Here is a 23,808-nt window from a genome sequence, read left to right as displayed (position 1 = left end):
TGCTCTTACAGGTGTAAGTGTTGAAATGCATATGCACCCTAATACCACATTTTAAAGTGACCTACAGACAGTTTCAAATAGCTCTTGTCATTTAGTTTGATGGCTCTTTGTCAAATTGTATTTAATCTACTGAGCTTCACTTTCAAAAAGCCTGAATTATGTTTGGATATTGCAGTTGACACTTTCACTCTTATTTCAGATATTCTATGCATTGAAAGACTTAGTACAGTAAGTATTCCAGCTTCAGAAAAATAGCTGGTCTTTTTTCTGACAACAGGCGTTCATTATATCTCTTCTGGATGAGACTGACTTCTTTTCTGTAAGAGTTAAAGAATTTTTAGAGATGCTATTTCAGAGCAGGATTGCCACATACAAGAAGTCTGTGGCATTTTTGGTTCTAAATGGGGAAATCGCAGATACAGCCACCCATGCGGACAATGCATGTTTCATTACGTTGAATTGTTTTATCCCCTGTGAATCAGCTGTCCTATTATCTACTTAGTCTAGCTAAAAGTGGAATGATGGATTATTGGGGAGTTGAAGTCTTAACAACTCTCAGCTGTGAGAAACCAAAACCGCTCTTTCCATTCTGATGAAATGAATGCAGAGAGAACTATTTTGTGTGTTTTAAAGCAAAAATCTCTGTAGTCCTTTCTGTGTCTGCTAATAGAATTTTGTCTTAAAGCTTAAAATAACACTAAGTTTCTGACACAAGGAAAAAAACCCTTGCTGCATTAGGTCATTTCTGGATGGATGACTATGCCACTTCATGTTCCAGCTGAAGGAAAAACCAATTACAAAAATATAATTAACTATCATTGTACACATAAATATTATTAAAACTTTATTTTCAGCATTTTAAGGTTTAAGCTATTATTAGTGAAGTAGTAATGCATGGCAGGACTAATGAATTAACTGGCAGGTTTTGTTCTCAGCCTTGTGCTTTGGTAAGTCTAAAAGTTTGACTTTCTAATCAGCCAGAATAAGTGGTGATCGATGGAAGTGTTAATTTTGATGTAATTCCGTGCCAAAAGCCACAATTAGCATAAGAATAGGCAGAGTAGCTGTTTGTGAAGTGAACTAGAGTAATTGTTTTTTCACATAAATTTTCTTAGGAAGAACCTTTTGGTACTTAAAAACTAATTTGCTGGGTTTTGTTTCTGTTTCTTGTTTGTTTGGTTTTTTAAGACATTACAGTTTGGATGTTTCTGGATAAAGAAAGCAAAGAGGGAATTCTGAAGTGTAAGTTTTCTAAATCTCCTGTTAATTGGATGATGGGGTAATGCTGTAAGGGGTGCCTCTAAAAATGTTGCCCTTTAAGTGGAGGCATCAGTAATCATTAAAGAGGGTTGAGGGCTTGAACACAGCCAGACTCTAATCAGGACTGTGGCTGACATGTGCCTTCCTGGTTGGCAGTGTAGGGAGTTGACTTGCATTAAAACAAGGGAAGGGAGAGTGTTTAATATACAATAGAAAAATTCCCATCACCTGGAAAGGATGCCTGTGATTGTTGTTGGGAAGTTGGGGTATGATGATACTGGAAGTCTTTTCATTCCTGTGTGCCTAATCCACTGCAGTGAGGTACTTCGCAAAGGAAGGCTGGAAACTTGATGCTCACAGAGCAGTCACGTTTTCTCACAGTTGCTGCTTTCCCACCCCTCTGACACGTTAGGGCACATCTGCTTGGCTGAATTCCCAGTTCCACATCCTTGTCACTTACCCAAGTGAGAACAAAATGCCTTTGTATTTGGCACACCTAGTTTCCCAAGTGATGTCTTGTACCTCAAGTCTTCCAGGTTCTCACTACCAAACAAATTATCAACTTAGTGGCATTGAACTGTGAAAACTCAGAGACTTATGCCCTACACAGGGCAACTGTGGATGCTACCACTTGGTTTACTCCTTAGATTAGCACAAAGAAGCATAATGATGCATGCTTATGTAATGGCTGTTTTCAGTCAGGAAGCTTAAGATGAAGCTGTTATATTAACAGTGTATGTGTGTGTATAAATGTATTTTAAACATACTCTACCAGTATTCTACCAGTGTTAATTAAAAATGCCTGCAGTTCTAAACCTTTACAAATGGTAGACTGGTGACTAGTTAGGGAGAAATCCTGCTGCTTAAGAGATGAGTTTGTTGGTTTGAGTTGAGGTTTTTTTCCCTGTTCACCCATTTTGCCTCCCCCTCAGAGCACAATTTTTTAAATTTGTTGCCTCTTTGGTTTTCATTTTTGCAAGCTTAAGTCTTTCAGGATTTTCTGACCAGACAGAATAATCAGGGAGCTCGGCAGAGTGAGGACATGTCTTGTTCACAGAATGCTGAGCAAGCACACACGCACTCAGTGCCATGCAGAAGTATAACTTTTGCACTTTGCATTCCAACACATTTAGGTTTCTATTGGTGGCATGTCCCTTAATATCTCTAAAGGGGTTCTTTCCATCTCACAGTTCTTGATTCAAAAAGCAAATTAGTGACTTTCCAGATGAACAGATAAGGTTGCTACTAAAGCTAAAAACCAGAAAGAAGAGGAAAAAAACCCAAACAAATCCAACACAAACAACTCAAAACTAACCAAACCAAAAAACTAAAATTCGTCACCAGCATAAAGTAGTGCTGTGCCCAGAGGACAACAAATGCTGCTACTGATTTCTTCATTAAAAAGGGAATATAAGTATCTTTCTGAGCAAGAAGTGTCTGAAGTTACAAATTGTTTGGTTTTCTTTTATGATTAGTGCATTGTGATTTAGTTGACTTTCTACAGTATCTGACCTCAGCCACTCTCCTGTGAAGGGCTGCAAATAAGGAGAGAACGCCCTTGGATCTGTCTTCACAACTGGCAGCTTGCTCACTTCAGCTTTTGCCTTGGGGACTAGCAAGGCGTATTTCAGCATTTCTGCATGCAGGATTTGGCATACGTGCTTGAGATACTGCCTCCTCATTTGATAGTTCTCTCTGAGCTCTGCCAAATGAGCATTTAGCCTCTAGTGACTCCTTCAAGTCTGCTTTGGTTGAAACAGTTCTGATGTCAAGGATTCTGCTTATGTGAAAGGAACTGCAAGACTTAATTAATAAACTAACCAAATCTAAATCTTGATTGTAATAGGCTTCTGCATTGAGAACTTGTTAATCTACAGATCCTGGTATCCCCACCAACACTTTTTTTTCTGGCAAAATGGATTAGTCTATAGTTCCTTTGTAGTATATCTTAACCTATGCTATTTTTCATACCTTACAGAGAAGTTTCTCTGCATTACTCTATCTCCAAGTTACTGCAGCCCACGTGTTCCTGGTGTTCAGCAAAACTAACTGATTTTTCAGGCACTCATTTGAATTTGTCTTTTGGCCAGGAAATGTATGCAGAACTTGAACTGATTTTAATGGTCTGCAATAATATCTTCACTGGTATTTAGAAGCATTATGCTTTTTGATGAAAGTGTCATTTGTGTTGGCAGCAGTATAATTGAATTTTACTGTCCCAACAATGAGAGACTTGAGTCCAATGGCTCCAGCCAAGCCCTGCCTTTTCCTCTCAGGTCTAGTGGTGAGATAAAAGGAATAAGCACCAATCACTGCTTTAAGGACTGTTTGAACCCAGCCTCAATCACATCTACTATCTCATATATTCTGCTTTTTCTCCTAATGGCACTACCAGCAATGAGCCATGCAGAGTTGTGGCATGTGTGGAGCAGCTGCAGCACTGCTCCCTGATCTGTTGTTCTGTGTGACCTTCAGACAAAGCAATGCCTCTGCTAAGAGACCCTTAGCAGGATTCTTTCCTAGCAGAACTTCCCTTAGAAGACCTTCTAAACTCCTCTCAAGTTGTGTCCATGATTCAGTTATAAAGAAACCTACTTTATTTCCTGTATGTGCCTTTCTAGGTTAAGATGCCACTGTGTGCTTTGTATGCCAGGAGAATCTTCTAATTTTAAATGCACAAACTCAGACTTTCTAATCTCCCTGTGTTTTGTCTGCCACAGAGACTGTCCAGCCAGATAATGGGCTATGTAAAAGCCTGCAGTGGGACTTGCTGGTGGTTCACCTGAGCTCAAGCTTTCTGTGGCCTTGCTGAAGAATGCTGCTATTCCAGGTAGCTACAATGCAGCCAGGAAAAGGTCCAGTTGTTTTTTTTTCAATTGAGCATCATGCTATTTTATGGAGAAAGAGACTGCACGTATGATAATATTATCAGTTTCAGAGATGAGCGGTGCATTTTACTTAGTTTGTCGTTTGGGTGTTTTATTTATTTTCTAAACAGGTATTAGCTGGGAGCTCCAATATTTTTAAGAGTTTATGCATGGTTTCTTTCCATCCCACCCACCCAACCCCACAACTCTTGCATGAATACAACATGGCCCTGGCAATTACTTGATTTTGCTTCTTCCTAATATTTTGACATGTTGATATCTAAAAGCATCTCTTTACACTTGCAAAAAGGAATTCTAAACTAGACACTAGAATCTCTTCCCCCTGGAGTGAACACTGCTTTTAAGACGCTTTGCTGAATTCTTTATAGGCTTGCAGGAAACAATGAAAGTTATAAATGAAGTCCTGCAATAATCTTTCTGTAGGTCACAGTTACTTTATTTGCCTAAAATAAAAATCCAAAAGCAAAACATAAAATTAACTTCAGGACTTCTGCTATCTGTATCAGAGCTAGTAGTTCCAGTGGACTCTGGATTTTACCAGCCATTACATGGAGCTTCCCAGAGGAGCCTGCTGTCAAATACATTTACAATAAACTTACAAATAATGAAAGCAAGTAGCTAGAGGGGAAGGAAAGGCATTACAAGGTGACTTGTTCTATTGTTTTTTCAAAAAATGCATGAGACACAGAAAAATTACCCATTTTTATATGGCTCAAAAAATTAAGGAGGAAGGAAACATAGGCATCCAAACCTATGAATCATATGACAAGTACAAAACGTCATGCTACAATTGCAAACATTTTATATGATAAAGGTAGTATTATGAATTTAAAAAGTATTTCATTTAACCCCACAGTACTTATCTGAGAAATAGAAAATCCTGCCTCAGGCTAAACTACTGAAAAAAAGAAAGGATTAATATAATGTAGAAAGAATCACTGTACTCCTATAGGACTCTTACATATCGTTCTAAGGCTGGCACAACTGTATTTCAGTCAAACAGGAACTACTACTACATATTGTGAAGCTGCTACTCATGTTGCTTTAATGAAACTGTTTAACACACTGAATAGCAATGTAACAACGCAGAGAAAATTAACTTGTTTGCCATTGATTAATGATAGATAATGTGTGAAGTTCCCCACAGTGGTTCATTTGAGCAGTTCTCTGTGATGCAAGAACTTGTGCTCATTAAGGCATGTCTTTACTTGCAGTCTGAATCAGCATAATAGCCCACACAAATAGGAATGCACTTTAAAGATAAAAACAGGATTCATGTTTAGCTGACTTAGAGTGTAATGCACCTCTGAATTATTTTGTTCAGATAAACAAGGCAAAGGTTGAAAGGTAGAAGAACGAAAGTTTGTTATTTCAATAATAGGTTGAAAAGAGTTACAGAAGAATTACAGGCCAATACAATAAACGAAGACAGTAGGAAAAGCTGTCAGCAGTTATTCTTCTAAGTGCTGAATTTCAAGGAAGTAGCAGCTGGTAAACTTGCTCAAGTATCATCTGTGCACATGTACAGTTAGGTATCTCAAATGCCAGTCTTACACAAGAAAGGTTTGTACAGATGAACTTAAAACCAAGGACAGTTAGAGTTCTCAGCTTCTAAAGAACAGTCAGAATGTGCTTAAAAGAAAAAAGTTTCTACAGCTACTGCGGAAGGTAAGTGGAAGGAGTAACTAAAACTTTAGAAAAAAACCCAAAGCATTGCTGAATCATTTTTTTTATTTCTGAGATCAATATACAGCCAACTGAATCCAGAGCCACTGTAATTTTAAGACCCAGCTTTGTTTCTTTTGGTTTGTCAAATAATGTGAGTTCACAGGTTTTACTACTTTCATATTTATTTCAAGTCCAGATTTGATAATAGTACATACTGTAATAGGTTTTGTAACAATATATTTAATACACCAAAGAGAATGTTTATCATCTCGAAATTGCTACTTCAATTCCACTTGCATTGTTATACTTCTAAGTCCAACTATACATCATGTAAAATAAAGTTCCTCCACCAAAAAAAAAATTACAAAAAAATGGGCTTTGAAATAACACAAATCAGTCTTTGGCCTTTGGTAATTCATCCTCTTGAAAACCAGAATCAACTTTCATGACAGGCCAGAAATGGTTAAACTTCCAGTCAGAAGGAGGATCTCTGCTGCTTTTGATCTTTCTTCAGGTTCTTCTAGCACAGAAGCAACTGTAGCATAATTTAAGCAACTGCTTAAGGCTGTCTGAATTAGAGCATCCCTTTGCATGTTGGATGCAGGATCTGCCAGACTCCCTGCAGGGCAGACAACTAGTGGACCCTCCCTGTGAGCATGAAGAGGCTTCTCTCGTAGAACATCCTACCAAAGCACTTGCAGCTGCTTTGTGTTGCTCTAACCTCCCATTTCACGTGAACCAGTTCTACATAGCATGTGAACTTCTTGAGCTTGACATACAAAGAAAGGAATGTTGTTTTGTGGTGGTCTATTACCAATACTGCAGTAAAGCAAAAACATGCTTTCATATGTCGTGCTGTAAAGGACGTGATGCTAATACTGTATTATGTGGAGGCCACCTTGTGGCATTATGGAAGTATAATCCAGATGTAAAAAAAACTAACACTATTTCGACAGCATACCAAGAAACAAGGATTCTAAACTGCTTATGTTTTTAGAAACCAAACATCAGAGTGATGTGTCATTCTAGCCTCATGTGAATGATTACAGGTGCTGTCCATACAAGCAACAACACAGGAATCTGAGGACGTGTGTAGCACCATTCTGTGCGGCATAGCTTCTTACCTAGTCAGCTTAATAAATGCTACCGTTCTTAAGCACCCTGTTTGCATGGTTTATGCACAATTGCATCTTAACAGTGATGTAAGGACAAATTTTTACAGAGAACAGGAGTGGATGAGGAGTGCAGTCAAAGGACTGTAAAACCGACTTCCAGGTTACCATCATTTTACATCTGTATTTGCTCTGCTTGCAAGAGGTAGCCTGGAGATTTTTACAGCAGGAAAATTATGCTCCTTTTCCCTGCACTTAAACTATTATTTAAATTTCCTCCAGCAAAGAATGAAATTTGAATTCAGTAAAGATCAGTTTGATTGCAACTAGACAAAGCTAGTTATTATCTGGCAGTCTCAATGTCAGCATTTCCTATCTCCTATGAAGAGTGTGCTAGAGTATCCTGTTCATGGTTTTGGACATATATTATAAGGTGAAAACAATTCATACCTGGAAAAAAAGTCCTAAAGAAGTTTGTCCATTCAACTTGAGGTGAATGCAAACAAGGGAGTAGATGAATGTTAGCTCTCTGAGACAGAAAAGTTCTCAGTCGTACATGTGGACTCTGCACTGTGGGGATGGGTGTGTTGGAGATGCAGAAATTACTGTGACAACTACAAAGTTTACAGGGGATCAAGAGATTTTCTGCTCCAACACAGAGTCATTAAGTTTCCAAAGACCTTTTAGATCATCAAATCCAGCCCATAACCTAACATTGCTAGTCCACCACTAAATCAGGTCCCTAAGCACCACACCTGCATATCTTTTAAATACCTCCAGAGATGGGGATTCCACTGCTTCCCTGGGTAGCCTATTCCAATGCTTAGCAATCCTTTTGGTGAAGAAATTTTTTCTAATGTCCAATCTAAATCTCCTCTGGCACAATTTGAGGAAGTTTCTTCCTGTCACAAGTTACTTGGGAGAAAATATTGCCCCCCAACCTTTCTACAACCTCTTTTCAGGTAGTTGTAGAAAACAATAATGTCTCTCCTGAGCCTCCTTTTCTCCAAGCTGAACAACCCCAGCTCTCTCAGCTGCTTTTCATGAGTCTTGTGCTCCAGACCCTTCACCACCTTCATTGCCCTTCTTTCGACAAGCAATCTGTTTGAAGCAGATTGGGATTCTGAAGCAGCTGAAGATGGTGGCCTGTGTGCATTTCTGCCCCAAGTCAGTGTAGGACCCTCTCAGGGCATCTTATATTGAGGACAAGAAAAAGACAGTCGCTGAATCCAGGCTGAAATCCTGATGTGTTCTGGCCGTGTTCTTACTGTTTCTTGTGTAGCAAAGGAAACTGCCAGTAGATGGCATTATGATTCCACGCTATAATAAATGTATTTAAAAAACCAACCAACCAAACAAACAAAAAAAAAAACAACCAAAAAACTAGTGCTGAGAGATGTGCAGACAATTTTTGTTAATTCTATGTTTAATCACAGTTAAAACTGCTTGGGAAGGAGATAGCTGAGTAAATGAGTTACCTGCCTGTGGCCTTTCACTGTACCTTTATGTCAAATTCTTCCACCTACCTTCACTTGTGTAGTCTCGTAAATCTGCTCGCTTGGCTGGGCATTTTGATTTCTTCTCACCTCTGATTAGTTTCTTAAAAAACAAATACAGTGTCGCTATGAGTATTACTATGCACATGTTGTTATTTATTCTTCAAGTCAGCAAGGATTGTGTCTTTGCTTCCACTGAACATATGTGAACCAGCATTACTCATCTGGTGGTGTTATCCGTGTACCTATATCGGGGGACTGACTCAAAGATTATGCTAAGACTGGAGGCAGATGGCTGAAGGTTCTCCCTGCTTGTCTGGTCAAAGTCTGCGTATTGCAGGCTGAGTCATGCACAAAACAAATTTTGGGCTGCTGCTGTTTGTGGTCCAGTGTATTGAAGGAAACCAGTATCAGTAACAGGATCACATTTGTTTTCAAAGGCAAATATTTAAACACTAGCCAAGGCACTAGCAGCTTTATGGGAACAGAAGTGTTCAGAGCAATTGCACTGCAATGTTCGAAGGTGAATTAAATGCTTTGTTAATGGTGACCTGGAAGCAAAAATACACATCGCCAGTTTTGTGAGCATTCTAATTGTGAAAAAGATTCAGTGCAAAAGTAAGTTCTGATATGTTTTTTGCAAACTCCTTTTATCCTCACGGGATTAAAAACCTCTTGCTACTTAAGAGTATCCAAGAGTATCCCAAACCACTTAATCACTCAGAAACAGCTACAATGGTCTTGCATTTTGCTGTTTTTTCTAAGGGACTTAATAGGTCTCCTCTGCTTTTTCAGTTTCTATGTGAAACCAAAAGTGACAAGAATCTGGAGACACAGATTTCAGTGTTATCAGTGTGATGGCATTACATTAATCTAGACCTCTTTGTTCAACCCATTAGGGACTGTCAGCTCTCATCCATCTGGCTGACAGTTCTGTAGCGTTAGTGACAGCTGGCTGAAGTAACTCAGACAAAACCAAAAATTTGCTTGTGAGCGGGGTAGAACTTTTAAGAAACTTGCCATTTTTATGTAACTGTTACTCACGGAGTGAATCTCTGAATGAAGAGACAGCTACAAAACATGGAGGTTATCCTTGATTTCACTTTTGAGTTGTTAGAATTGTTCGGTTGCCTCAGTTGAACTGAAGCTGTTGCTTGGCAGTTTTATCTGACTTCTGATCAGATATTCACTTGAAATCAAGTTGCTAATAGTAAAATTTCTTACTTCTAATAGTAAAATTCCTTCCAAAAAAACAGGTAGCATCTCCCAAGTGGTGTACTATTTATTTTGATAAATACATACCTGGACATTTTTATTTCTTGGTTTCTATTTGTACTACTGTTGTTCTGGGATTTCTTCTTGTTTACCTAGAAGGCAAACACCCACAGCACAATATAAAAACTTAAATAACATTGTGGAATCCGCTCAAGTGAGCTGCTGCTGTTGCTAGTATTAATTAAAAAAAAGGCAGTAATCAACCAAATTAATTATTTTCTCAGTTGTGTACACATAAAAATACTTATCTGTATGAAATAAAACTTTTAATATGTGGGGAAGTTACATGGAAAGTGGACAAGTAATTGTATGCCTAACATTGAAAAGGTTGCATGCCAATGCAGCTATTGGATAAGGCATATATGTGTGTGTGTGTGTGTGTATACGCATACATGTATGTGCGTATATATATATAGATATACATATATATCTATATATATATACACATAATTAGGCATATATAAGGATATTCCTCTGGAATGAAACCTGCAAGCACAGTCACGGTTTCTATATGAGGGTAAGATTCTAGCCAAGATGCTGTTTAATTAACTTCTCAGTTTGTTAGCAGGACAATACAGAGAGAGAAGTTTCTTAGATTAGATTATGAAAAAACAAAGGGAGGTTTCTGAGAGGTTCTCCAAGGATTTAAACCAAGAAACTGTATTATGTAGGTTATAAATTATTTGACTGAGGAAATCCTTAAAACTGGAGAGCATGATCATTCTGTGTGGTCTGAGAATATCCTAATACAATTCCATGAGGATATTGTAAAAATAGGAGCATTTTTACACTAACTGCATTTAAAAAAACATTAACATGAGATGTGACTATGAAGATGATGTCTCTCTGTGATGTTGTACTGGAAAAAGTATTGTGTCTGTGGCTTTAACATAAATCCTACTGCTTAGTAGTTCTATTGGTAAGTACTTCTAACACTATTCAGTTCTGGCATTCTTAGGTTTCCACTCCCCAGACTGCTGGAGTTTAATGGTTTCGTGAGCTTATATGAGAGAAGAACCTCATAGATCGTTGTCTCCAAAGTAAAGACAGCTAAAAGATACTGCCAGACAAGTAATTCACAACATCCCACTGACATGGGATGACATGCTTTTTAAATCATGCCTAGTGTGATGCAATGTTTTTATTATCAGCTGATGACCAGGTTAATCTTGTTTAATGATAATCTTTCCACATGTTCAGTAATTAACTCTGACATAAATAAGATAGTTAAAAAGGAAGCAAGTGTAGCCACAACGTGACAATAAATACATATGTCATAACAGGATGTGCTTCGTAAAGGGGAACTGGGGGACCAGGAAGGTATGACGGCCCTCGTGGTTTCTCCTGTAAGTCTGTCTCCTGAATAGGTAACACATTTTCATGCTATTGTACTCAATCAGAAACAAACTGGAGTGCTATAAGTCATTGCTTAAAAGATGACACTTTAGGTCTTTATTTTATGAACAATTTTAATCTTTTGTAAGCTTGTTACCTGCTTGTCCTAGAAAAAGCTTATTACTCTTTGCATACCTAGTGAGATTTAAAACTAGGATGCCTTAAATAGATACATTACCGAGGAAGATACATCCACTTCTTACACGTTAATGTTCTTCCGGTTCGCATTTCTGTCATTCAACATTTTAAGCAGGAAATATCCCTTGTTTTAGCTCACAAATCGAAAACCAAAGGAGGCCTCCCGCGCCGCGTTCCGGTGGGGTGTGCGTGCCGGTGGGGTGTGCGTGCCGGTGGGATGGGCGTGCCGGTGGAATGGGCGTGCCGGTGGGATGGGCGTGCCGGTGGGATGGGCGTGCCGATGGGGTGTGCGTGCCGGTGGGGTGTGCGTGCCGGTGGGACGGGCGTGCCGGTGGGACGGGCGTGCCGGTGGGATGGGCGTGCCGGTGGGATGGGCGTGCCGGTGGGGTGGGCGTGCCGGTGGGATGGGCGTACCGATACGTTGTGCGCGCCGATGGGATGGACGCTCCGGTGGGATGGGCGGCCCCTGCAGCCCCGCCTCAGGCCCCGCCCCCAGGTCCAGGCCCCGCTCCCAGTGCCCGTCCCCAAGGCTCGGGCCCCCGCCCCAGTCCCGGCCCCCGGGCCTCGCCCAGCCCCCAGGACCCCGCCCCCCGCCCTGGGCCCCGCCCCCAGCCCCGGCCCAGGTCCCGGCCCCGGCCCCGCGCAGGCGCAGGCGGCGGCGATGGCGGCGCGGAGCGGAGCCCTGTACCTGGCGCTGCTGTGTTTCTGGGCCGCGCCGCTGCCCCCCCGCGTCCGCGGATCGGAGCTGCTCGGGCCGGCGGAGCCGCCGGGCGGCGCGGGCCCCGGGGAGCGGTTTAAGATCGAGGGCCGGGCCGTGGTGCCCGGGGTGAAGCCGCAAGACTGGATCGCGGGGGCCCGGGTGCTGGTGGACGGGGAGGAGCACGTCGGCTTCCTGAAGTGAGCGGCGGGCTCGGGGCCGGGGCGGCCCTGGCCGGGAGTGGCGGCGGCGGCGCGGGCGGGGCGGGGCCCGCGGGGTCGCGGGCGGCCCGGGTGGGCTGCAGACCTTATGCTGGCCCCGTTCCTTGTAAGGGTCTAGGAACGGCCAGCCCTGCAGTGCTGAGTGTTTTGGCGTCTGCCTCCTGCAGAGTATCCAAACTGATGGCTTAGTCTGCTGGCGTTTTAGCGATCAAAGACATTGTAACTCAGTTATAATTAAAAACAACCCCAAAACAAGCAAAGCAAAAAAACCCCAAACCCAAACGTGTTTGCACTGTCTGAAGGACAGTGTTCATTCTCAGCTTCTATTAGTGCAAATTCTGCCATTTCTTTTTTAAGAACCTCAGCTTTGCTAAGAATTTACCAGCTCTGGATAAGTGTTTGCTCATGGAAGAAAGTTGCAGTTGTAGTCCTGTGTTTCAGTACCCATGAAAAACTTTCAGTGAACCAATGACCAGTTCAAGGGACATGGCTTTATTGCTTCACACATCATGCAGATGCAGTTGGGGCTGTAAAGAATTACTTTATCTTACTCAATCTCAGGTGGTAGTGGGTATATTCAGATAAACAAAGGATCTAGAGATTCTAAGACATAGAAGATATTCTCAGAATTAAGAATTGAACAAATGGCATAGTTTCAAAAGTAAAAGATCTAAAATCCTCTTCATTGTTTTTAATATGGTATAATACATTGCTTTTAAAATGCGTTCAGAAATGAGAAAGATGGAATTAAGATACACCATCTCATAAATATCCATAATTTTTAATTAATCCTTCTGCAATAAAATTTAAACTCACCCTTGTCTCTGGGCTCTGTCAATAGATGAACAAAACAGATTCTACCTGCTGTGCATATCCTGCAGAACCTTGACAGTGTAGCACCTTGTAAGCCAGTGCAAGGAGGTTAATGCTGCCTGACATCATATTTGGGAGCTGATTTAATTAATACCATGGGAGTTGGCAAATTTCAAAATGCTTGTTTGGAACTCTAGTGTTCTCAAATGTCAGGAAATAGTTAAGAGCACAGAGAATCACAGAGTGAGGTTGGAAGGGCCACAGTGGGTCATCTGGTTCAAGTGCCCTGCTCGGGCAGGTGCATCCCAGGGAACACTGCACCATGTTTCTAACCACGTGACCTGATTCCAAATTATTGCTACATTCATTTGATACATGTCTTTATTGATGTATCAAATTAAATCGATGTCACTTAAAGGCAAGCAACTAATGGATTGCTCAGTTTGATAAAAATATTTGTAGATTTGCAGTGTACGTTTTAGGAAAGATTATTTCATGTTGGTTGGGATTTTTTGTCACTTGTCATGAGGACAGTACTGGATGGCAATGTATATTTAGTAAGAACTGTGTTAGAGAAAGAAGTTTTCTTAAACAAAAGTAGTATTTCAGGCTCAGTAGAAAGATCTTTCAGTGACAAATCTAAATGGTTTTGGTATATCAGAAGATATATTTGTCACCACCTCTAAGGCAGGCCTTGGTCATCTATTACATGGATGTCATTCCAGTTATCAAGAAGATGAAAATAATTATTTGGTACTGTGAAGCTGCTATTTTAGGTATTTCAAGAGTCATTCTCTAGGATTACATCTTTTTAAATCTGATTAGTTTCCTCACTTTGGTAAAAGTGGAACTTTTTTCTTCTAAAAAGCCATTCTTGGATACCAGTTTATGAAGTGAGAATTTGCTTTGTTGTATAAATACATCTTTAGAAAAAAAGAGGGAATTTTTATTAAAGTGATACTGTAAAGAGTGAAAAATTCAAAGGAATTTTCCTAGGAAAACATCCTTACAGCAGTTGCAATATAAGATAGGGCTTCAAATCATCACATAACGGTGGGAAGGGCCTTAAGTGATGTGCATCTTTGAGAGAGAGCTGTAGTGAAGGACATAAGGACAAAATTCTTTCTAAGAGTCTACTTTTAAGAGAGTTCATTTATTTGTTTTTCTGATGCATATTTCTAATGTCTCAGGGTTCATTATGTTTTTTCCCCTTGAACAGCTTTTTTTATGACTTAACTTTGAGTCTTATTTTTAGAAGAGATACCATTGACGTTGCTTTTAACAAGGTAGAGAACACCAAGATTTTCTTACTGGGAACTTCTGGAAACACACAGGAAGAAAACTTCTGTACTTTTAAAACAAGTAGTGCTGAAGCGTTCAAGTATCCTTTTACTAATTTCACAGAGTATTCCAGTTTCATATTTTAACATATATATCAAAATCCCTTCTGGGTGTATGTTCAGAGGTCTTAATTTCCTTGTTGTCGTGATTGGGCTTTCCATGATAGGCTAGTCCTAAAGGGAGCAATTAAAATTAAAAGCCTCTATTTTGCAACAAAGGCATAAACTGCATTTTTGTCCATTGCAAATCATCCCAAGTATCTGTCCATACTATGCCAGTTGTCAGTTTGGGGAAAGTTTTGCTTCCAGCACAAGTACTGAAGCAAAGTAGACTATTTCAGAAGGAGGAAGGAGGTGTCAGTTACTTCTGCTATCACTGTAATACATGAAATGTAACTATTTCAGATCTTACTTGGGCTGTTAAATTATTCCCCCAGCAAGACAATAACTTGAGAGTGCAGCAAAATCTTTAATGTAACTAGTAATTTCTGCTACTGTTGTGGCATACATTGATGATCCTAAGGGGTTTGATATTGTGAGTGCTTTGTGATTAAAATTTTTCTTTTGGTCATTACTGTTAATAAAGATGTATAATATAACATGATAGTATCACAATTTCTTTTAAAAAGTTGCAGAGCACCCTTTCTTGTATGCTGGAGCATAAAATGTAGCGCAACTTACTGTTTTTTTCAGGACAGATGGAAGTTTTGTGGTTCATGATGTACCTTCAGGATCTTATGTAGTGGAAGTTATATCCCCTGCTCATAAATTTGAGCCTGTGAGAGTTGACATAACTTCAAAAGGCAAAATGAGGTGAGCCTTTCCTTATCTGCTTCTGTAGTGGTGTATCACATGTGCCTGACAGCACATTTAAGTGTAAGAATTAAGGTAAGCAGTGGGTCTGATGTTCCGTTTCAGACTGTATGTTTCAGCATCTTTTAAGATCACTTCTAGGAGCATGTTTCTTAAAATCCAAAGTCTGATGTCTTTGTTCCTTTCATATTTATGGCTTTAAATGAGAGAAAATAGGTTTACCTTTATTATGCAGCTATCCTGAAATAAAATCTGGGCATAAACAGTTCACTGCTGTATCATTTTTCCCTCAAAAAATATGGTAATTCCTAGAAAGAGGAAACAGCATATTTGATAAGATTTACTTGAAAATCTCAAGTTTTGGAGAAAATGCATAGTCATGAGCTAGGCAGGAAAGACATTTTATGGATGAGTATTTGGTGAAAATTTCAGAAGGAATAAATTATTTCTTTTGTAATGGGCAGAAGTCATCCCTGGAGCTGCGCAAGGCAAGTAAATACTTATAAATCATGAAAAATGGGTTGAGTGACAAAGATGGTAGTACTGAGTAACTTTCTAAGTACTAGACCCAAATAAATAATAAAAGTGAAGAACTGTAGAAAATCCTGATAAAGTAATAAAGATTGAGATTCAGTATTGATAAATGTGAAGTAATGCACTTGGAGAAAAGGTGTTAACTTCACACATAAATAATTGATGCCCTGAGCAAACTGATAAAACTACACCGTACTGTACAAAGCTGTACCCTGTTTTTACACAGTGTAGTTTTTTGTGCTCATTACCAAAGTCATAAGAAAATGGCTTGTTTTAGAATCCATGAAAGACGCTGCTGAGAGGAACTACCTTCTAAAAAGTGAAGCCTAGCTGATGCTGCATAGTTTTTTTTGTAATCTATTATTAAAACTTTGGTTGGATTTTTTTAAAAATCATCTTTATATTTTGTTAAAGATGCTATGATTGTATTTTCAATTATTTACATTTTGTTCATTAGAGCAAGATACGTGAATTACATCAAACCTTCTGAAGTTGTCAGGCTGCCATACCCACTCCAGATGAAATCTTCTGGACCACCTTCATACTTTATAAAGAGAGAATCTTGGGGATGGACAGATTTTCTCATGAACCCTATGGTACGTACAAGCAACACACAAAGGTTAAAAGTATGCTAAGGATTCAAATACAGCTACAGAAAGTTTTTCTATGACCTCTCCTCCTTTATATACCCACTCTGAAAATAGCCTGTAGTCTGCTTCCTTTGACAACATGATGTTGTTCTAATAGTGTGGAGATTAACATGTTGCAGAATTGTAATTACAACAGTTGTAAGACATAACAGCTGTTTGCTTTATTGGCCCAACCTTGAAATCTGTTTTTTAAAGCACAATCCTCCCTTACCATGCTTCTTTCCTGACGAGTGGATTACTGAGTTACTGACTCAAAATCCTGTGGTTCTAGAATTTAGCTGTTAAGCTAAAGCTTTATTTTAGTATGTCGGAAAGTGTCTAGAGCAACAACTGAGCTGAAGAAGTATTTTCTGTTTTCTCTGTAGGTGATGATGATGGTTCTTCCATTACTGATATTTGTACTTTTGCCTAAAGTTGTCAACACCAGTGATCCTGATATGAGGCGGGTAAGTACATTCAGTAGAGACCAAAGATAATGAGATTTTAGGGTACAGAAAAGCAGTGAAAGCAAAACTGAACTGCTGAAGAACTCTTAATGAGCATCGTTTATTCAGTTAATACAGCGTTGCTCTTTTAACATTTTCTGAGTCATGAATTTGCTGTTAAACAACACAACATACAATTGATTGTTTGCCACAACTTTGAAGCTGTTACAGTATGAATGGTGGTTTTTTTCTGGAGTTTCTTTAGAGTGATAAATGTCATTACTTAAAGGTGGGGTTTTTTTCTATAAATTTCCAATATATTTCTGCACTATGTTGAAGTTTAGCATTTTATTTTTAGACATAATAAGCCTAAGTGTGTTGAGAAGAGTATAATGTGGGGCTCTCTTTCCTGTCAGGCTAAACCATAGTTTACAACACTGTTAAATCCAAATATCACAGTAGTGTATATGATATGGAATCTTAATGTAGTCATTAAATTACCTGATTTGTTGTCCTTTCATCATGCAAAATGCCAAATAGCAGAAGGCTAGGACAAAATGGAGATTCAAGGTGTTTGCTAAATCTTTTCGTATTTTTAGAAGTATTCCTTGTCTGTCATGGGTGGCTGTTCTTTGAGGGCTTGCTTAACTAAAAACTCCTCCCCTAAATGACCACTGTCTTCAGTAGTACTTTATAGGTGTCTGAATATTTTTTTAATAACTAATACCTATAAAAAGTATATCAGAGCTATGTAGTGCTCTTTTGGTGTAATTTTTATTAAAAAGTAGATAAAAAGATACATTAGATATTAGCATGTTCTTCAAACCAAACTGAACTCTGGATGTTGAATTTGAAAAAAAAAACCACTTCACTCCTTACTGTTTTCACTGACCTGACTCTGCTTACAGACAGGCCATTCTGATGGTAATACCATCAAAACGTCTGATGATTTAGTTCTTATGTGATGACTGATTTGACTTGTTACCGAGAAATTTTAGGTTGAAGGAATTCTATTTGTAATTTAAATTATCTTTAAGGAGTAGGAGAAGATAGTTTTTAAGAACTCAAATGTAATGCTATTCTCTAGATGACCATGTATTAAACTGTTAAACATACATCCACATTCCATTTGTTTATGGAGTGTATGGAGCTCGTGTCACGTTTTTCAAGCTAACTAGTTTTTTCTTTATGGAATCAGCACAGTACTGGTCTATATAGAAAATGAACGATTTAGTAACTGTGCTTGTTGTAGAAGGATTAAGTACTGATGTAGTGGAGGTGCAGCAGTAACAATGACTACCAAAATGCCTTGAAAACAGTTAAAGCTGTATCATTCTGGATGGTAACTAGAAGAGCAAGGTGACAATCCCACAGTAAATTGGCAATTGCTGTAAGCATTATCCCTTTGTGGATGTGCAGTTCAGCTGTTACATGCATTGAAAGTACTTCAGGGTTGATTTGTTTTGAAATATGCTAATGATCTTATAGAAGCAGTATGCTAAATTCTAAAGTTACCTTAGGCTTGCCTGTATATATGGTCTTATATTAAAATCCTTCCTTTCATGAAGCAAAGAAAACTCAGCTGCTGTACTCTTAATAGCTTAATGTCAGAAAGTAGGGCAATGAAAATATCCCTTCAGACAGCATCAGAAATTTCTTAGATCTAGCATAAATAATACTAATTTGAAAACATGAAAGTGTGAAATCTATGAGAACACAGATCTGAAAATCTAAACAAAAGCTTAAATTGTAAAATGGAAGAAATTAGTGCTGAAAATGAATGTAATTTCTTTTAGAATTTTTTTTAATCAGATGGTTGCCCTGTAAGACTGCTTAAGACATGGTTACCATTTTCCATGCACCAGTGCTTTTAGTTTGGGGTTTTATGTTTCTGTGTGTAGCTGGGTGTTTGGCTGTGCTTGCATAAAAATATATAGCAATATGTACTCTGGAGGACTACAAATAATAAAACAGTATTTGGAAAAATTTGACATCTTTCTGATACGATCTTTCAGCTGATGTCTTAGCTACAGCCAGCATTATTACAAGTTATTAAGATTATCTGATCTTTGCATGCAGGAAATGGAGCAGTCAATGAACATGCTGAATTCCAACCATGAGCTACCGGATGTGTCTGAATTCATGACAAGACTTTTCTCTTCAAAATCTTCCAGCAAGTCTGGTGGTAGCAGCAGTAAAGCAGGGAAAAGTAGTTCTGGAAAAAGGAGGTAGTTCAGTCTTCCTCCTAAGTCTGAGTTTGCACAACTGTTTCTCGTGTGCTGTCATGTTTATTTGTCTTGAAAGATCAAAAAGCCACTACTGTAAACTTTAACCAGACACAAAATACAGTATGCTACAAGTGTGGTTTGTAGCTTTTTTTTTTTAGACTGTTATAAGCTGTTTTGTACTTGACAATAAGCAAAAGATGACATGGCTTCAATACTGTATCTGTATAAAGTTATTGATGATACTGAATTATTGTTCTGTAGAGAATTAAAATAAATTATATGATGTGCTTCACAGTAATGAATGTCTAAAGACAATGTATAAAAAAATTTCAAAGATAATAGTAGAGTTGTCTTAAATTGTCTTTAATGTTTTACACTTGCTGTTGAGTTCTGAAATGAAGTCATCCTTTCAATATTGAATCACCTTTTCATGTGTTTCATATAAAATAATTTTATGTTGTTTGCTGCCTATACAATTTACAGAAGCACAGAGTGGGTAAGGTTGGAAGGTACCACAGTGGGTCATCAAGTCCAATCTCCCTGCTCAGGCAGGGTCATCCAAGAGCACATGGCACAGAATTGCATCCAAATGGTTCTTGAATATCTCTAGTGAAGGAGACCCCACAACCTTTCTGGGCAATCTTTAGTTCAGAGACTTTCCACCTAGTGTTGCCCAGTTTTATTCTGATCTACTTTCTGCTAAAAACTCTTTGAGAGTTAAAAAAGCAAAGTTTCCTGCATCAGAAAGTCTTTTAAGCTGTAAAGTTAATTATGAATCAAGGTCAAAGTATCTGTATAATATGATGAATGTTTATCTTGGATCTTTCCTTTCTAAATCACATGTATCACTTCTACAAAACTTTGCTTCTTACTGTTTTCTGCATGCTGTGCATTCATCTTATCAGTGGTATGATTTGAGGCCAGATACAATATTTTAAATTACTTTAAACCATTTTAGAATGAAAGAAAAGAACTCAAAGTGTAGTAGGAAGATAAATTCCACTAATTTTTTTAATTATGTTTCAAAATATATGACTATCTCTAAATATGCTAAGTCACTGGCAAAACTTTGTTCTTTGAGCATGCTTGTATGTCTGTTATGCAGTATCTTTTCAAGCCACCCAGTAACTTTAGAGAAAAGTCAAAAAAACTTATTGTTTTCCACTAGATGAACATTTACAAATTAAAGTGATAGCAATACCTATCAAACCTCATTAGCAACTTCTAAGACCCCAGGCTTGCTCCATGAGCTTATCAAAAGGGGTTTATTTTAAAAATATGCAAGTGTCCAATTTTTTTTGCTGGATCTATTAAAAAGGCCTTCAGTTTTTTATACCTTGAGAGAGCGCACAGGAGAAGATGCTGCACACGTTTCTCAGGAGGTCAGATAACACACTTTTACTGGGTAACTTTAGAAAATAAGGGAACTTGGCAAAAGTTTAAAGCAACATTCAACCAAAATAAAAGATTTTGCAAAGCGAGGACTTAGCACATGATAACCTGTAAAACTTAGCAAAATCCAGCCCATCCTGCTTCAAGATACCCAAATACCAAGAAAGGAGATTAAGAGGAGAAGAAGAAGTAATAAAGAAAGAGAGAAAAAGAGAGAACTATAGCCACCACCCCAGGTCCAGTGTAGATCCAGCTGCCAGGAGGCCAGGAGATGGCAGGGCCATGACCACTTGATGGCCACGTGGTGCTGCTTTTATCTGCTCTGGCTCCCTGTGGCTGCCAAGAGGCTGGGGCGTGGAATAGGACATTAGTCCACCTTCATGAAATTTGACCTGTCCCATCTCCCTACACACACACATTTGAGTTGGTCTGAGCCAATAACCAATACAAAAATCCAATGTCTCACACTACTGTCTACAAATAATTTCTGTTTTTCAGCATAAATGCTGTTCCTTCCCATTTTTACAATTGTTAACTTCTTAGGTAACAGTATCTGTGCAGTATCTGTGGTATGTAAAATTAATCTACAGTACACCTGAAGAAAATTAATTCCAATTAATTTATTTGTTCTGCACTTAGAAGGGATATAAATTTTATTAGAATATATACTTAGAAGTATACTGTGAAATATAAAAGCTGCAAAAGAATAAACTTCTCATGCACAGGATTAAGTCAACTCTTAAGATATTGGAGAAGAAATAATCCAAAGATTTTGTGGACAAGGAAGACTTAAGTCTTTGCAAAGTAAGCTGCACATTTCTGATCTTTTTTTGTTTTGCTTGAATGTCTTTTTGTTTCATATATTAAGTAAAATGTATTCAATGGTGTCAAGGATATTTAGATATTCTTGCTTTTTTACTGTAATGAGTGTCATGTTACCTTGGGTAAAAAAACCAAACAATCTCTTTTAGCAGTATCTTGCTGAAAAAGTGATTGGAAAAACAGAGCGTGGTTCTTTGAAGATGAAGCAATTAGCATTGTTATTATGCTATCCTGAAAATATAAGCCATGAGTTACTTTTGCTTACCAGCAGTTGGATTGACAAATTGCATAACTTGTTTTAATCACAGTTCATAGTGATGCATTTTTCCATGTTAGAAAGGTAGGAACAGCAATATTTCTGCCTTCATTCATTGTGTCTGTTAACATTCTTGATTTGTCTTCAAGGGAGAGTGGAGAATTCAAGCCATGAAAAGATGAAAGTCTCTGTTAAATATTCAGAGTAAAAAGGTTGACAGGAATTGTCAGAATCCTAGTAAAACTGGAAGGTGCATATGGAATATTCACTACTTTTTCTCAGAACTTACATATAAAGGTCCAGGCAGTTTCTTTATGCATCAGGATCAGATGGACTGTACCACTCCCCTGCCTTCCTCAGCAGAAAGTTCTGCCTCACTCTCAGAAACCTGTTATCTGAAAACTCCAAGCTCAAAAATCTTGTTACCCTGAATCTTGTACATTATTCACCTTGTTTTCAGACACTTTTGTGATAAGTAATTTGTAGAAGTGTATTGTTTGGCTGCTGAACCAATGCTAGTCACAATGGTACCTTTTTTTATGTAATTTTAGAGCTGGAATCTGTGTGTTAAGTGAGCAAATTGGTTCTAGCCAGAGTGCCTTGGTCACTTAAAGCCTTTTGGTCATTGTTACGGTTTAACCTCAGCTGACAGTTCAGCTCCACACAGCTGCTCGCTCACTTTCCCCTGTGGGATGGAGAGTGCAGACAACTCATGAGTTGAGATAAAGGCAGTTTAATAGGGAAAGCAAAATTTGCACAGGCAAACAAAGCAAAAGAAGGAGTTCATTCACAATTTCCCAAGGGCAGGCAGGAATTCAGTCATGCCCTGGACAGCATGGCTCCATCACACATGTTCACTTGGGAAGACAAACGCCATCACTCCAAAGGTCCCCCTCCTTCTCCCAGCTCTATAAGCTTAGCAAGACACCATATGGTCTGGGATATCCCTTTGGTCAGCTGGAGTCAGCTGTATTCACTCCCAGCTCCTTGTGTACCCCAAGTCACTTGGCTGGTGGGATGAGAATAAGAAAAGGCCTTAGCTCTGTGCAGCAGTAATGAAAATGTCCTTGTGTTAGCACTGTTTCCAGCACAAATCCTAAGCATGGCCCCATACTAACCTAACCTCTGTGAAGGTTATAACTCTAACGCTGCCAAAACCAGAACAATCAATTAAAGTTGTAATGTGGTCTTGAAATATCATAAATGCCACTAGGGAAAACTTGCTTGTTAGAACTTACTATTATAATGCAAGGTTGTCTTTCTGCAAAAGTAAATGTTTGCTATAGTTCATTTTTTTTTCATATTTAGAGATTTTTAGTAGTTTTTCTTCTGTGTTAGATCTGACAACTCCATTTTCCAAAAAAATGTAGCTGCCTTTTATGAGGCTATTTGAGATAAAACGGCAGACTGTATGTTGAAGCAACTGATACCTCAGAATAGAAATTAAAGAGTTCCAGAATCTGCTTGAATTATAGACAAGCTGATTTCCTTATTGCCAAAAGGAGGGAGACATATTCCCCCTCCTTCCACTGGTTAACCGTACTACCTTCTGACCACAAGTTCTTGGGCTTTGTCATTCATTGACTTAGGAAGAGAAGTTGGGTCATCTTTCTGCTGGATTTGTCTTATGTGTTATGGAGTTAAATCAGCTCGCAGAAGGTTTGAAGAAATCCCAAGGCTAGCAGAAAGTAAGTATCAGAAACATGCAGTCAAAAGCAAGAATTCTCTGTTTCTGTCACTGAGTGTGACTAATACAATGAGCTAACTGCATCTGAAGGATTTGTAGCCAAAGAGCTCATTTAGCTACATTCTGAGTGAGTGGGCAACTGAGTTTATGACAGACCACATAGAAAGCGGAAGAGACATGTTTTGCTGAAGACTGTTCTAGCTATTAGTCATTTAAGATGGCCTGGAAGGTATTTAGAACAGCTTGAAATAATTTTATCAATTATATCATCAGAGATGCTTACATTCTTCACATATAAAGAAGAAAATTAATGTATAGCCATCTCACCACTGTTTTAAACAGAAAATATTTGTTGATGCTCTTTATATTTTGATGAAATGTGGATGATAACAGCTCCCTAAATGGGCTGTGTATTGCTTCAGAGAGGTAAGCTGGCTTGTGGTTAAGATTTGTATTTGTGAAGAGGACTTTAGAATCAAGTGCTTTAGGTTCTGTTGCAGCTGTCAGACTTTGTGCAACTCATTTATGATTTCTGTTTCAATTTCTGTGTATAAGGTATGATAAGCTTGTTTAATAAAAGTAATTGTGAAGATAAATTTAGTAATGAATATTGGATACTCAGATAGTATGGCTGTGAACTTACTGAAGAAAATCCAGTATGTAATCTTGTTAAAGAGCACCTTTGTTAAGCATTATTA

At 38.6% G+C, this 23,808-nt stretch overlaps 1 protein-coding gene across 1 annotated transcript; it reads left to right on the top strand.

Moving 5' to 3' along the window:
- Positions 1-11,863: 11,863 nt before the first annotated feature.
- EMC7 (ER membrane protein complex subunit 7) lies at positions 11,864-19,373 on the top strand. Its single transcript, XM_071558069.1, has 5 exons — positions 11,864-12,129; positions 14,997-15,116; positions 16,108-16,246; positions 16,666-16,746; positions 18,805-19,373. Exons 1-5 carry the CDS (start codon positions 11,894-11,896, stop codon positions 18,955-18,957), a joined length of 729 nt encoding a protein of 242 aa, XP_071414170.1. The 5' UTR covers positions 11,864-11,893; the 3' UTR covers positions 18,958-19,373.
- Positions 19,374-23,808: the final 4,435 nt, after the last annotated feature.

Source organism: Pithys albifrons, chromosome 6 (assembly GCF_047495875.1).
Source record: "Pithys albifrons albifrons isolate INPA30051 chromosome 6, PitAlb_v1, whole genome shotgun sequence".
NCBI classification, from domain to species: Eukaryota; Metazoa; Chordata; class Aves; order Passeriformes; family Thamnophilidae; genus Pithys; species Pithys albifrons.
This window is presented reverse-complemented; position numbering and strand designations above follow the sequence as displayed.

Coding starts and splice junctions, on each gene's coding strand:
- EMC7 (XM_071558069.1), top strand. CDS start 11,894: ATGGCGGCGCGGAGCGGAGCCCTGTACCTGGCGCTGCTGTGTTTCTGG. Junction 12,130..14,996: donor GAGCACGTCGGCTTCCTGAA/GTGAGCGGCGGG, acceptor TGTTTTTTTCAG/GACAGATGGAAGTTTTGTGG. Junction 16,747..18,804: donor GTGATCCTGATATGAGGCGG/GTAAGTACATTC, acceptor CTTTGCATGCAG/GAAATGGAGCAGTCAATGAA.